Raw genomic sequence first — 16,208 nt, forward strand, 5'->3', positions numbered from 1 at the left:
ACAGTAAAGCCTCAGGTGCCAGAAAGATTCCCATCAGGTTCTTTTTTTATGTACCTTGGCTAACTGCTATGCAGGGGCATTGCTAAGTACTTAATCAGGATTGGGAGCGGGGGTGATAATTTAGAGATGTGAATGCACATATGCAGCAGGGCCAGCACATCCGTGAGGCAGACTGAGGCAGCCGCCTCAGGCGGCAGAATCCCACAGGGCTCTTGCCCCCATGGGTGCCCCACTCGTCCCTATTGCAAGAGAAGTGGTGTTGGCTTCCGGTGAGATGTTGTAGAAGTCTAAGGTGATTTTGCAGGAAACGGCAGCTGTGCAACCCTAGTAAGTGAGGCTTCAGGACAGGGCGGCAGTGGCAGTTCCCATTTTGCCTTGGGTATCAAAACAAGATGAGCCACCCCTGGCGCTGTACATTACAATAGACCCGGGGGCTCTATATGCTAAATTTATTGGGGTGGGAACAATACAGGAAGCTTTCTCAGACTATTGATTCATTTAGATCAGGGGCCAGCAAACTTTTTTCAGCAGGAGGCCGGTCTACTATCCCTCAGTCCTTGTGGAGGACCGGACTATATTTTGAAGGGAGGGAAAGAACAAATTCCTATGCCCCACAAATAACCCAGAGATGCATTTTAAATAAAAGGACACATTCTACTCATGTAAAAACACACAGATTCCCGGACCGTCTGCGGACCGGATTTAGAAGGCGTTTGGGCTGGATTTGGCCCCGGGCCTTAGTTTGCCTACCCATGATCTTTCAGTGTTTCCCAACCTTGGGTCTCGAGCTGTTTTTGGACTACAACTCCCATCATCCCTAGCTAGCAAGACCAGTGGTCAGGGATCATGGGAACTGTAGCCCAAAAACAGCTGGAGACCCAAGGTTGGGAAACACTGATCTAGAACAACATTTTTTACATAGACTGGCAGATGCTCTCCATGAGTCAGTACTACCTTGAAATGCAGGTGATGGAACCTGAGATCTTCTACATTCAAAGCAGATGTTATGGCCTTTACCACAAGGAGATCCAGGGGGCTGTTGCAAAGTAGCTGGGCCTTGGGTTACCTGCCCCCCCCCCCCCGCTAACAACTCTCTTGCTGATATGGCTGAACTCCGCAGGACGTTGTCTTCACAAAATAAAGGCATTCTGCCTCAAACATCTGGAATTAAGGGAGTGGCTTTCAGAGGAGATGCACAGCTTTATTTATTACATCTGCAAACCACCTTTCTTTGAAGGACTTCAAGCCAATATGCAGGACTCCTCATTTTTATTCCCACAACAAACTTGTGAGGTCAGCTAGGCTGATAAGTAAAGACTGGTTCAAAGTCAGCCAGTGAGATTCAAGGGTGAGTGTGGACTTGAGTCGTGCTTCAGCACCCTTCAGGATATTAGTCATTCAACTTAAGACGGTTATGATATGGCAGTACCTCCTTTCCTATTATTTTTCCACTTTTGCTTTTGCAAGGGGCTCTTATGATACTGTCAGCAGGTGGTAACAGACAGGCCCTTCTAACTCACTTTTTTTCACCCACACTCAATTACATATCTGCATATTTGGTGGCAGTTACGTGTGTGTGTGTGTGTGTATGTGTACTATTGCAGCCTATAGACAAAGTTAAGGAAGTGGTATATTTCAGCATTTCCCCTTTTTGCTTTATATTTAATTTTGTTTTTTTAAAACAACAGGAAAACACATTGCAATATCCAGTTGGTGCACCCTAATAGCCATTTGCTATTCCATGTGTGCTTAGATTTATGCCTACCATCGCCTTTTTAAAGAGACGACTTATGCACCACCATTACCTCTTTAAGAATTATGATGTGTTCAGGTACTTTGTGCATTAGCATGCTAAGTCTAATTCACTCCTTAGCCCTGGCCTGATTTGAAGAAAAATAGGTCATGCTAAACTAAGAATAAGGATTAACATTAGGGAACTATGTTACCGTTTACACTATCATTATGCCTATGGCAACTCTTGGCAATGAACAAGGACCTGCACATTTAAAAATATTGCTTTTCATTGCTGGGGTATTGAAAACTGGCAGCTATGAACCTTATAATTCCTGCAACTTATAGGAATTTAGAAATACTTGCAGTGCTGTATTGCAACCTTGTTTACCTAAAGAATCCTTAGCAAATTCATTCTGCTTTATTTAAAAAATTAGCTGATAGCAGAAAGCAGTTTTTAGAGGAGGAGCAGTTCTTGTTTGCAAAAACACTATTGTGGCATCTTAAAGACTTAACAAATTTATTATGGGGTTGGTTTTCGTGGACCAGACTTGTTCATCAGTTGCTTCAAGTGCAATCCTAAATTGGCAGGCACACACATGCACGCACGCTCTCATACTGAGAAATAATCTACCATAGGGTTAATCTAGAAGAAAAAAAATAACAGAGCACCACTTCTTATTGCCTATCACTTCTAGGTGAAACCACTCAAATGTGTCATTAATGATCTACAGCCCACACCGTACAATGCTGCTTACCTGTTGTGTGCCCTGGGGGGGTTGTTATTTCTAACAGAAAAGGCCCCCAACCTAAAATAGCTACTCTTCAGCATTAATGGGTCACATAGCAGGAAGACAGGGAGCAGGCCTTGCAACAAATCCAGATACAAACTTTGTTCCCATATCGACTCAGATGGAATTCCTGTATATGCAAGAGTTGTATTAGCAGGCAGAGATTTAACATGCTAGGGGATACTGAGCCAGGTGAATTTTTGCTTGTTACACATCTTACACAAAAGCCCCTGGATTTAATAATGCTATCAGTCAGGATAACCTGTTTTCCTGTTTACAATTGGGCAGTAATTTCCATTCCCCCCCCCCGACATAGCACCATCCTGAATTAGCAGACAAAGCTGTATTTAGATATTAATATGTCCTGTGTAGGGTTAATTATCTAACCCACCCAGCCCCTTTTATGAGTCTTAGTGTTCTCTACTTGAAATGTGACTATGGAGATACAAATGTGATGTAGTTTTATTTAGTAAATATTTCCATATGCAACACTCACCAGTGGGCGTCAGACCCTACTTTTCCTCCTGTTTTCATGCATGAAGTGTTCAGCTGTATAGCAGGCAGAAGTTCAACATGCTGGACATTGTACCTGCTGAATTTTTGCTTGTCACGTTGGTAATTCAGAGACTAAAAACATAAGCTACCTGCCTGTACACCTGACCAACTTTTTTTTTTTAACAGTGATATTGCATTGGGGTGATTGCTGCCTTTCCCAAGCGGCAGAATGGTCAGTCTGAAACCAACTCCTACCTTGTGGTAAAGGTAGAAAGTGTAACATAAAGAGTATTTTGGCCTCTGCAATATTGAAGAAGCATGACGACTACATTCCAGGGTTCAAAGGCTTCTCCAGTTACCCATTTATTCCATTTGCCACTGAATACATGAAGGGTTGTTTTCTAATATAAAAAAAATAGCGCTGAATGTGTGGGGCGTTATATGCTCATTATGAGCAGTGAATTAAATAGGCATGGTTTTGATATGTGGATTCTGTCAAATGGAAAATTAAGATTTAGATTTTTGTTTAACAATTACAGCTCTACCTGTGCAAATCTGAGCAAGTCAAGAGAACAAACAGCATGAAACAGCTTACTTTTAAAAAATTGTTTAGCAGAAACCTAAAAAAAGATAGTGAACTCATTTTACCCTAGCATAGAAACTAAACAAAATCAGTGTGCACACTTTAAAGATCCATTGCCACAAAGGAAATAGGACAACACAAACACTATTATGCAATGCAGGGAGAATATTAGAAAAGCTGTAAAACATATCTAAACCTTATAATACATATTAGTAATAATAACAATGAATGAAACCGCTGTGGGGACTGAACACCTTTGCCACTGGATATTGAGGCACAGTTTTCCAAGAAAGTTTTCACCTTTATTTTAACTAGCAATCTGCATTTTCCTTACCACCATATAATACAAACAATGCAAGTGAAGCATGGTGTAAGGTTGGCATAAAGCATTCATGGTTGTTGCAGTACTGCAGCAAGGTAGTGAATGAATGGTTGCTGTATGAAATGGTAGTAAATTAAAATGTACATCTTTCTCTGAGAAAAGTTCCACTTGGTCTGTATACCATCTCACTGCTATTAGGAGCTACACAGTGGGGAGAAAAAAAGACCATATGCTACTTGATTTCAATCAGCTGGTTAGGAAATTCAAATACTGAATTATTTTGACTAAAATATGCTACCAGAAATGTCATGCACATGCATATATATATATATATATATATATATATATATATATATATATATGTCTTAGACTTTTGTATTTCAAAATAGCCAGAGAACAATTTAGAGATATATGCAAGGCATAAAACATCTGGCAATAGAATGAAAAAGAGAAAGAAAAAAGAAAAAAGAGAGATCTTCAAACATATGCACTGAAGGCCTTAGCTTTCTCCAAATAATTTAGATGGAAAGTTTCCCAAAACTAAAAAGGCAGGAAAAACATGAACATGTTTTAGTGGGCGTGAAAGCAAGGAGGGAATGGGAGATGAGTGAGAAAAGGCTTCTTCCAGCACTTTGGGTCACTAGAATTTTAAGCCTATAAGAAAAACATCTCAAAACCCACAGAACGAAAAAGTACAGGAGGTCGGTCAGAATCTGTCAACAAGAAGTGGTTCAGAATCATTAGAAGCATAGCCTGTATCACACAAAACATCTTTTCCAACATGAGGGGTTTTTTTTGGGGGGGGGGACCTCTTAATTATTTGTGCATGAGGAAACCACTTTGGTTAGTTTGTTACCATTATATGTGAACAAGGCAAAACAGACATATACATTAACTTCACATACATGCATTGACACATACACTTTACATGTACTGATGTTAGTGGAAAAAGTAATGTATTCTACATATCCCTTAGTAACCACATCAAGGGCTATTTCTAGAGTATTGCCTTTGTGGAGTACTGCTCAAATGCTACATCATACTGACCATTTCTTTGAGTAAATGCTTTTTTGGCGGGGGGGACGGGGACATCTGGGCTCCTACTATCAGTATAACAGCTACAGATGAAATATAACCAGACATGTAAATTGCAGGTTTGTTTACCTATCACTACTTTTCTTTGTTAGTGTGCTTTTGCAGTTACACCCATGTGTGTAAATGAATGCAGTACAATTAAAATATATACAGTACATATAACAATCACCTTTTTTTGCAGCAGTGGTTTGCCAATTGATTGCAAGCTTTAAGTACATTTTATGGGCCCTTTCTTACAAAAAAATAATAAAGAAAAAAAGAGTAAATCAGCATTGATCTTAGAATTAGTATTTTGGACACAAAACCATATCAGTGGAGCTTGCAAAAAGTCCTTGCTAGTAATAAAGGTAAAGGGCCCCTGACCATTAGGTCCAGTCGCGGATGACTCTGGGGTTGCGGCGCTCATCTTGCTTTACTGGCCAACGGAGCTGGCGTACAGCTTCCTGGTCATGTGGCCAGCATGACTAACCCGCTTCTGGTGAACCAGAGCAGTGCACGGAAACGCTGTTTACCTTCCCGCTGGAGCGGTACCTATTTATCTACTTGCACTTTGATGTGCTTTCGAACTGCTAGGTTGGCAGGAGCTGGGACCAAGCAATGGGAGCTCACCCTGTCGCGGGGATTTGAACCGCCAACCTTCTGATCGGCAAGCCCTAGGCTCTGTGGTTTGACCCACAGTGCCATCTGCATCCCTACCTGATGAATTTTTCTTCAGCAGGGTGTTCCATAGACAAGGGGCCACCACTGAGAAGGTCATTTCTCAGCATCTGGCAGGGGCAACCAGAAGAGGGCTTCCCTCAAGGATCTCAAAGCATGGCCAGGAACATACAAGAAGATGTGATCCTTCAAATACTGAAGCCCCAAGCCATGAAGGACTTTAAATGCCAAAGCCAGTACTTTGAATTGGGCTAGGAAATTTACTGGAAGCTAGAGAAGATGAAGAGTACTGGCATAATATGCTTGCATCAACATTCCCAGTCAGTAGTCTTTGCTGCCATATTCAGTACTTTTCCGGACATTTTCAAAGCTCAGTGTGCAACACCTTATTGGGTGAAACTCAGTACTGTACAAGTGGAGTTCTTCTTCCTCACCTCCCTCTGGTAGTCTTCATGCCTCCTTTCAAATCTCCCAAGTTTTCCAAATCTCTGAAATAGATTTTTTGGGGTTACAGACTAGGGTTGGGGTAAAGCGGGGGTGTGGAGAAGAAAATGAAGTCAAAGTGCATGTGGAAATCCATTCTGCTTACACATGGACACCACTGGATACAACCAATCATAGCAATCTAACAGGTGGTTACTGGGGCACAGAACACAAGGACTTTTCCAACTCACCTTTCTCATGCAAAATATTAATGTGTCAGGCCTAAGTGTTTTCCAATATAAAGTGGTGCATGTCTACTGCAATTTATTTTAAACGTAGTTTATTAGAACAGAAAAGTAAAGTGAGAGGTAAGAATTTATTATAGAATACACAGAACAGACACTATCTGTTGCTATTGACTCTTTTATTTAAGAGCAGATCAAAAATATGCCAAAGCTTTGGTTGTCTGGAATGATATGCACACTTAAATTATAACATTTTCTTATAGAAAAACAGTAAACATAACTTATACATTCAGAGGTGAGCAAGACAAACATTGTCCATATTATAAACTTACATTATAGATAATGAAATGTTTGCAATGAGTAGTTACGAATCTATTATATATTTGGTATCTTAAACCATACTTAAGAATTTATCATATGACCTCATATGAAATATGCACAGCAATGCAATGGCAAGTATAATTAGCAAATCCACTTTCATGGACAATTGCCAGGATGAGAATCAAAGCCTTTTTAAAAAACACAGAAAACAACAACAATTATATTTGAAGGTAGGTCTCCTGGTATTTAACAGGAAAATATTGCTGTTGATGAGAATCACATTAATATTAATCCCTGGGTTGGACTCAGAATAATTAACACCAAGTTAGTTAAGCCTCATTGATTTCAGTGGGTCCAAACTTACTAAGCCTGGACCCAATCCATTATATTTTATAATGAAAATAAAAGGCATTCAATTAATCATGTCACAAAGGAAATCTTAGGACAATTGACAAACCTGAATATGTTTTGAAAGAACACCAAGATTTCTCAAGATTTTCATAGCACTAATAAAATCTTCAGCTGTCTTTAACAGCAGAGATGAGAAGGACAATGATGGGAACATTAGCTGTATTGGTTTATGTTCAAGTGTTCAGTGCTGAAACAGTAATTATGTAGATTTGGTAATGCTACAATTTCTTTTAATTTCAAAACTTGACAATATAATCTGCACATATAGAAAGTTCCCAGCATGGAATATTAACAGACCAGCTGTTTCTGCTTTGATGAAGCCCTGTTATCCACACGTGAACTATGCTTTAAGCAGTATTCTGCAGAAATCTCTTGAAGAAAGTCATCTTTGCAACAAAATAGAAGAGCATTTAGGAAAAGTGTAAACAGGAAATTACTTTTAGGAGAGGAGCTCATAAAGCGCAGACACTAACAACCAAAGTATATTTGAATGTCAAGGGTCTGGTGTAAACATGCAAAGAACAAGGAAATTAAAGGGCATGTCATCTGCACTCAGCATACCTATAGCCAAACAAAAATTGCTCTCTTTGGAAATGTATTTAAAAAAGAGATGCTCCCAGGTAAAGACTAAGTGTGCCAGATGTCAGTTTAGGCAACATACCAGTAATTAGCTCTTAATTCGCAAATGCAATACAATAGAGACCTTTAATCACCTAAGCAGTACCAGAATTGTTAACCTGTACCTCCATATGGCTGACAGAAACAGGAAGGCAGAGATATTTGCAAGAAGCCACATTTAAGCTGGGGTAGGGATCAAAAAACAATATTTTGCACTCAGGTGTAAGATTGAAATACTATCCCTGACTTTAGCCCATTTAAGCAGGACTACCATGGAGAGGAGTCAAGACCTATGTCTTTTTCCCCCAGCACAGCTGCTGATGAAGGAGAAAAGATGTGACACAGATCACCACTGACAGTGAGTTCCTTAAGTTTGGTAGTGGGCATATGCCAGGCCCTTCAGAATTGGAAGCAAAATATTTCCCTATAAAACAATGGTCTCTCGTGTTGCAGGTGTTTTTTGTTCTAATGTTTACTATTTCATCTGCCTTTAAGTTACTTGGAGCCTTGAGAAGTTCCAAAGAAGGTATAGCTGTTCAGCCACTTCAAATTGCAGTTTTCTGCTGTTTTTCAAAAACTGGAGCCAGGCTCCAATAAAAACTCTCTGTGAAATGAGTTTAAGCTGTTTCTTCCTCATAAAATAACACAGCTTTCTTTCTAACAATGAACCTTTCTAATATTACAATTATTATATTAGCACTTAAGTGGCTCAAAGTAATCTGACCTTTTATTTTTCAGGTAATGGTGTGTGTACCTTCAAAGTATGAGGGCTTAAGTGCTTTTCATTTATCATCCAGCTCCATTATGCATTTCTACCAGAGGGGAAAGAACCAACCACTGAGATGCTGTCACAGATTGACATTCATAAAGGCATCTGTTAAGCAGAATCCTATTAATGTGCTTTGGTGATGAATAAGTTTCATGTCCGAGCTTTAAGGTCTACTGCAGGGCAAAAAGGAAATGGTGGCTTTTTCTACCCCGCTCCTATCTCCCTATTAGCTGCTCCTTTATAATGCAAACCAGTATGTTAGGCTGTTTTGGTTTGTGCGTTAATTTAGGACAACAAAGATGGTAAATGTCGTGTGCAGTTTCTCTGTTAAAAGATAACCATTTCCTTAAAACAATGGTGTAAACATCTTTGCTTTTCATACTTTAGAAACAAAGAAATCACCTTTCCTGAATATATACTATATATGCACTTCAGTAATTATTTTATATACAGGGAAACACATACTTACACAGAGAGAAATGAATAGCCTTTTAAAGCTAACTTATTTTGTCTACAAAGAAATATACACTGCTAAAGATGGCATTGGCAGCACCTTCCAGTTTTCCTCGAACTGCTTCATTTCTTCTGAGACAGTTTAACCACCAGTGCTAAACAAGTATTGTTTTAACTCTTTTTTGGCATTTTATGATGTATCAAACAGGAGGCGAAAAAACACTGGTACCTGCACACAAGCAAAACAGAATCATGTTTCTTATGGTGAATAATAATAATAAAAAGACATGATCAAGACAAACAAGCATTTTAGTATCTGTTAGCTTTCAGGAGGAGAAACTTAAAACACGGAAACCAATACAACTTTGGCTATGTCATGCCCAATATTACGATATCTCTGAAACTTGACAAAAATAAAATTAGAAGGATGGGAGCCAGGGGCAGCCTTTCCCTGGTTACTGTCTGAGGAGAATGGGAAGCTGCTGCCTCCCCTCTGCTGAACCACTGAAATCATGTGGTTGCAGGTTCCAGTGAGATCTTGTGGGAGATCCATGAGATCTCGCTGGAGCCCCCAAACCGCTTCTTGTCTAATGCATCATAATGAGACAGAAAAATAAGACCAATCCACACCAAAATGCTCTCAAATTTCTTAAAGTATAAAGCAAAATGATTCTGAACAACCTCAGACGGTTCTTGTTAATAATTAAGATGGATGTGAAAAGGTTTTTTTCAAGTATTCCTTACTTGACATAGTCGAGGAACATTCTCGCCGACTCAAAGGGTCTTCTTGTGGCGTTGGTTGGATTTTTGCAGGGGTGTATGTATTTAAAGAGTTTTTTCTTGCATCCAGAAATGATGGCGAAGCTAAAAGGGTTAATAAAAGTTACAAAGATATTTTATCTTATTCTTTCTCAAGTAACTGGATGTTGTCAATGCTGAAGAAGCAGAGATTATATAAAGTATCAACAAAGGCTGTATTATTCTTTGAACAATTGCCTCTGAAAAGTGTGTACATTGTTTTTATGCAAATAGTACAGTGAACATATTATGCACCAATATTATTCTTCATCAACATGGATCCATAGGTTTTTGTCAACATCATGTTTAAACTATTAAACAGTCATCTTTTTTGCTTCCAAGAAACCTACTTAGATAAACCTGAAAGTTGTCTCACTAACTGAAGTTGGCATGCATGCACAGAAAATAGGTATCTGGCCAAATATGTATTCTGATATTTTTCTTATGTACTTCTTCTTTGTGTATGGCTTGCAGACTACTAAATTTAGCTATTGAAGAGTAGGATAATAAACTAGAGTACGAGGGTCTAATACTGCCTGAATAAGGAACTTTTTCCTCAGAGCATATTATCTCTGAGTACTAGGTAAAGATACCTAACTCAGCTTCTACTCACTTTTTTGACTTAGTACACCAAGATTTGCTAATTTAAAAATGGTTATGCTTCTCTTTACTGCTGTTTTCTACCACAAGGAACTTGAGAATTTTGCTTAAAGTTAGAGGCAGTTCTGGAGAATTTTAAATTTACACAATCAGACATTTTGTGTTCCTTCATCCTAGTAGGTGTAACTTGAAACCTGCAATGCACCTTGGAATGTGAAATATATTAAGTCTGTTACCTCTTCCCATGCTCCATCTTGAGACCAAGCACAATGCAGGCTTCATGGCTTCAACACTAGGCCAATTTTTTGATCCCCTCACCTCTTGCTCTGCTTAAAATCTAGCCTGACAAAGAATTCTGGACAGCTCAAAAGCTTTCTCACCATTTTGTACCTGTTTGGATGCCCTAATAAAGGTATTGCCCTACTATGGAATTTGGGAAATTATCATTTACAGTTAGTTACAGAAATATCAAGAAATCTGCATGGCAGTGTTCGAGTGGAAAGAGAATAAAGTGCTATAGGCATCATAGTGTTCAGGGTCCAATAAGCTACTTCAAGTGTACAGAGAGGTATGTGCCATTTCCCCCACCTCAGCAACTCTATTTGAAGTTGCCTAAGTTTTTGAAACAAAGTTTCTAGCTTAGCTGTGGGACATATGTGTGGAGTGGAGGGGTGGAATGGAAGCCCCACTTTTTTGGATCTTAGCAGTTTTTAATTGCACAAATAAGTATTGTCATTATATAGAAATTTTGCACAGCATACATGCAGGGTATGTGTTATAGTCATATTGTGTGACTAATTTAAGTTAAATTGCATTCTCTTACACTTCCAAGGACAGCCAAGAAGACAGCTGCAATGTGGGTGGTGTGGTTATATGCCAATTCATGGGGAAAATGAGGAAATACTTATTTGATTAAATCTGAAACAGTTTATCAGTCCCACACCAGGAAACACTAAATCCTAGTATTCAATGGATTGCCTATGGCCAGCAGCGTTTTGCAGTTTGCGAAATAAAAGACATAAAAGGTAATTACGCAGAGAAAATGTGGATGCGGCTTGAAATCTGTCGTACAAAGGAGAGGCAGCAATGGAAGCAAGAAATTCATCCACCTGCTTTAATGACAAGGAGTTATGGAGGGTTTCTAGAGGGCAGATTGAAGGCACCATGGAATACAATTCAAAGCCTGAAAAAGAAAACACAGACACACACACACCACATATTTCCAACATAAAAGGAAGCAACTGAGCAATTATAATGGCAAAGGTATGTTCTGCAGAAGTATGCTTAACAGGCCAGAATACAAAGAGACCCGTGCATGCCATGTGCACCAAAGCACTTCTGAACCCAGTGCAACTCTCCAAATTTCTGCTCCTTTTGCACTGCATCAGAAGCAGCTCCAGAATGATCGCTTGACTTTCTGAAGGGAGTTTTCTCAGGTAGACACATGGCACATGCAGGCCTGCAGTGAGAAAGATGGAACCAAAAAGCCTCAAACATGATTCTGGCTCCATCCAAACACATGCAATCATACAGTAACACTTCAGATACTGAAACAATATGGAGCTGGACTAAAGGGTGTCAGAATTTCTTATATATGAAGCTCATGGTTCTGCATATACATAATATAAAAACATTTTTATTTAAATAAGTCTAAGGCAGCAATTTAACCACCACTTACACAGATGTAGACCTACTTATCCATTGTACTCTCCAATAACTCTAGTCTAGGTTTTCATTCAATTTATAAATTTCTATATAAAACAGACTTAAGAAATCAATGAAGTAAAGGCTCAGCATGTCCCTATGTTACTTCCATAGGCATCAGAGCTGGCTCTTCAAGTCAAAACTCCTGGTCATCTAAGTCTGAAAGTACTGTTTTCTGAGAAGAAAGCAAGGACAACCCTCTTCCAGGATTATGACAAGTTTCCTTAATATTATTTACATCCAGCTTCATTACTTTTATAACAGTTACTGTCAAGCCACAAATAAATCTGAAATCCAGGGTTAGGCATCATAAGTAAAAACATAATCAACCATGCATACCTGAACTAACGTTAATTTAAAACTCCATATGCGTACATAAGCTTTAAAAAGCACTTGTGAACTGATTCAGACAGCTCCCCACAAAAAAATTGTCCATATAAAGTTTCACTATTATAATTCTGAAAACAAAAACTGTAATTTTACTTAAGTTGCTAAATTTCTCTCAAGACCTTTTTTTCCAATGACATAGGTTTGCTAATGAAAAAGTATTCATGTTTTTAGTGCAAGGTACATTTCAATGTAATATGAAGTAAACTATAGTGAACTCCAAAACTAAAGAATTCAAATTCTTGTTATCTGAAATCACTTTTCACTCCTTAAATTTCTAGAGAAGGAAACTTTGCAAATGAACATTTTGGTATCTTATTGAATTGTAGCAGTTAAGCCTCTGTGTGTGCTTCAAGTTAATTGTGTTTAATGCATAATAATTCTTCTAAGAATACAACACTACGCATGCAGGCAAGCGCGAACCCTTTCTTTGCATTACAGTAAATTCCACGAGAACTGCAGCTTTCCCTGACTGGAGAAAATCCACAAATGTGTATGAGTATCTATGTAAGGAACAATTTCATGGGACTATGGCAGGCTATTTTCTTTAAGTGCTCATGTCTATTTTGGTGCTTATAATTACCTCATGTCCAATAAATATCCTTTGAAACAGTTAAATCTGAAGCTCAATAGTGTCATTTATATTTCTGCATACTTCTTTTAGCTTTATTTACCTAGGCAATAAAAACCAACTATTCACTTGTGCACACACCCATCTTTTAGCAGCTTCATTACTGGATTATCAAGCATTGGAGAAATACCCTGAGACATGTGCCGAGAGGCCATTTCAACTGGATTGAAATTGAAAATGGTAACAACCTATTCATTTGTGTTCTTTTATTTTTAAAAAGACACCTACGTATTGGACAGTATGCCTTCAAATGTCTGATCTGCTAACGTGAGCTGACCTCTTAACATACCAGTTTCCATCAAAATGAAAGACAATGAAAGGGTTAGCGCAGCAACTTAGAAAGCCACCCTGCCGTCTTACATTCGAAAGCTATAAAGACATACCACTGGCGCCTAGAAATTCCTCAGAAGAAACCGACCAGCACCTAAAGAGGTCTGGATGTTCTGCACAGAGGCCCAGAAAATAAGTAAAGCACTGTCAGTAGATACTTGTTTCACCATGTATCTTGAACTCAAGATGAAAGGAAGGGGAAGACTGAAATGGTTTAGAAGTTGCATTGTTATCTTAAAGTTATGGAAGTAAAAAAAAAGAGGAGGCCCTCAATGAAAGGTTAAGAACAAACAGTATGCCACGCCTCATTTTCAAAGCAGCTGGAGTGATCCCAAGTTACCTGAGGAAGTACATTTAGGCTTCTGAGTAATACATATAACCATGCAGTAAATTGTGAAAGTTGTGAGGATACATATTAATCAGATCACAGCAATCTGTATCAACACAGCTGTGATAAAAATATACAAATTTTAAGCACATACTATTTGGATAAAATGTGCTCTGCCAGCTATTCATGATATATTTCCTCCCTTTATTTGTAAATATTTATTTTTTAGCTCTCATACCTCAACTTTCAGCTGTTTTGCATACTAAGTTGAGCATATCTCTCTTTAGATGACTTAATTTTAGAGTATGTGCACATTTTTTTTCCATTTTCACAACTAATTCCATGTGTAGGTATGAAATACTGTAGTAATATTAGTAAAGATTTGCTACTGAAGCAAACCTATCATTTTATTATGATGATTTGGGAATAGACACAAATCTACAGCTTCATGAAGACATTATATTACCTTACCACTGAACTCAGTTAATAAACGGCTTTGGAGACTTTTGAATAAGGATAAAGAAACTGAGAGCTACTGTTTGATCTATGATGGAGGAGTGGCCAGCTCAGTTTCTGTGATGAAAGGACCAATTCTGTGGCAAAGCTTTGTAAAATGTGTTATATGTTGAGGCAGGATGGGGGCGGCTTCCAACAAAATGTTAAACGTTAAAAGCTTCCCTAAACAGGGCTGCCTTCAGATGTCTTCTAAAAGTCTGGTAGTTGTTTTTCTCTTTGACATCTGGTGGGAGGGCGTTCCACAGGGCGGGTGCCACTACCGAGAAGGCCCTCTGCCTGGTCCCCTGTAACTTGGCTTTTCGCAGCGAGTGAATGGCCAGAAGGCCCTCGGCACTGGACCTCAGTGTCCGGGAAGAACGATGGGGGTGGAGATGCTCCTTCAGGTATACTGAACCGAGGCAGTTTAGACCTCAGGAGGAAAACATAGCGGCAAGTAACTCATTAAAAAAAGCACTTAAGCTGTCTGTATGAAAGGAAAGTGAAGCAAATCATTTGGTTACTGACAGAAATGTAGGGAACTTTGTTTTCAGTTAACTTTTATTTTGTCTAATGTGATTTCAAGAAGATGATAGCAAGTTCCAGTTGTTATTTATAATGAAATCCTGAGTTCACAGAGAATAGGCTTAGCAGTGGTCGTTAGCTATGCTAGAAAATCAGAATATTCATGTTCAAAGGCTGTGTACCTCTGAATTCCAGTCACTGGGGGACAAATAGAGGACAGACCACCACTTTCATGCCCAACTTAATGAGTTTCCCAGTGCCATCTGGTGGTTGCTGTTGGAAATAGAGGGCTAGAGAAAGTGGACCTTTTGGTTTGGTTTAGTAAGGCAGTTCTTACGCTGAGTTCCAAAAGTTCAGAACAGAGATATCCAACACAGCAGGATGCCAAAGAATATGAAGGGGAAAGGAATAGGAGCTGTTTACGATCAGAAAGCTTTTAAACCATACACTATGTGTACTAACTGGTTGTGTCATTAAGAAGGCTGCGTAAAAATAGACATGGAATTCATTTAATTCCCCACCCCATCCCAAAAAGGATTTTGAATGTGTGAATTTTAAAAGACTAGATTATGGAATTAAAAAGGGGAAAGGGATTTAAATTATCAGAATTTCTAATAATTGACAATATGGCCATGTGATCAGCTGGAATCAGGGAGGATGATGGTGGACAGTACTATACACCCCATAGTTTGGAAGGGATGAAGCAAGGGAATACTTTTTTTTTAATAAAAGCAAAACATACCATTGGTTGGGTGTCGAGCAAATGAGATAGAAAACCTTTTAACAGCAGAACCACGTGTGGTGTCTGAGAAAGAGAAAAACAGGTACCTGAAATTCAAAACAGCTACCAAAAGAGGGATAATTCAAGAAAGGACAGAAGAGGGGAAAACAATGAAGAGGAGGTTAGAACTGAGTGGCATGCAGAAGGGATTGGGAGAGGTGCAAAGGCCAAAACAGGTTTAAAAGCAGGTAAAACTTTGCTGGTTGTTACTACTAGAGGTTTAATGGAGTGTATGGAAGACAAATACGGGTGAGCTTGTGATTTTGGCATACAGACATACATGGTTAGAATTGAATATCATGGATGTGACAGTAGGAGAAAGCTGAATGTTTCTTACCCTCAAGAAAGTTAACAAACATTGTAAAATGGTGGAAATCTGGTGCTGACATTTCTATTCTGCTTGTTACTCTGAAGCCCCAAGCCAAACACTTTCAGGTTAATTTTAAAAATAATTTAACAAACGTACCACTTTTTAGGACTTTACAAATATTAATGAATCTCCTTTGATTTCTCTAGTTCTCAATAAATGGCTTTTTGTTCCATTTCAGGAACTGTGAAAAAATTACCAAATTAAATGGTTTTAAACATAGGTTGAACATAAACTTTTTTTTAAGTTGGTTTGTTATGGAAGGGAAAGAGCCCTCCTTCCATCGGTGTGCCGTTAAACACAATTAATCTCTGAGAAATAAAGGGACACTACAACCCTCTACAAATTAAT

At 38.7% G+C, this 16,208-nt stretch overlaps 1 protein-coding gene across 21 annotated transcripts in view; it reads right to left on the reverse strand.

Annotated features, from left to right (window-relative positions):
- Positions 1-8,886: 8,886 nt before the first annotated feature.
- PPIP5K2 (diphosphoinositol pentakisphosphate kinase 2) overlaps positions 8,887-16,208 on the reverse strand; it is a 48,488-nt gene continuing 41,166 nt past the window's right edge. For 8 of the 21 annotated variants that reach the window (XM_081930418.1, XM_081930408.1, XM_081930416.1 and 5 more), the window contains 5 exons: positions 15,452-15,514; positions 13,418-13,477; positions 11,346-11,495; positions 9,659-9,778; positions 8,887-9,143 (listed from right to left, as the gene is read on the reverse strand). In XM_081930418.1, coding sequence (XP_081786544.1) covers positions 9,115-9,143; positions 9,659-9,778; positions 11,346-11,495; positions 13,418-13,477; positions 15,452-15,514 — 422 coding nt within the window. In that variant the 3' untranslated portion in view covers positions 8,887-9,114. The remainder of the gene's footprint in view (positions 9,144-9,658; positions 9,779-11,345; positions 11,496-13,417; positions 13,478-15,451; positions 15,515-16,208) is intronic. The other 13 variants (XM_081930421.1, XM_081930420.1, XM_081930423.1 and 10 more) reach the window with 5 other exon arrangements.

The sequence above is a fragment of the Podarcis melisellensis genome (genome assembly GCF_964234715.1).
Source record: "Podarcis melisellensis genome assembly, chromosome: 11".
Taxonomy (NCBI): Eukaryota; Metazoa; Chordata; class Lepidosauria; order Squamata; family Lacertidae; genus Podarcis; species Podarcis melisellensis.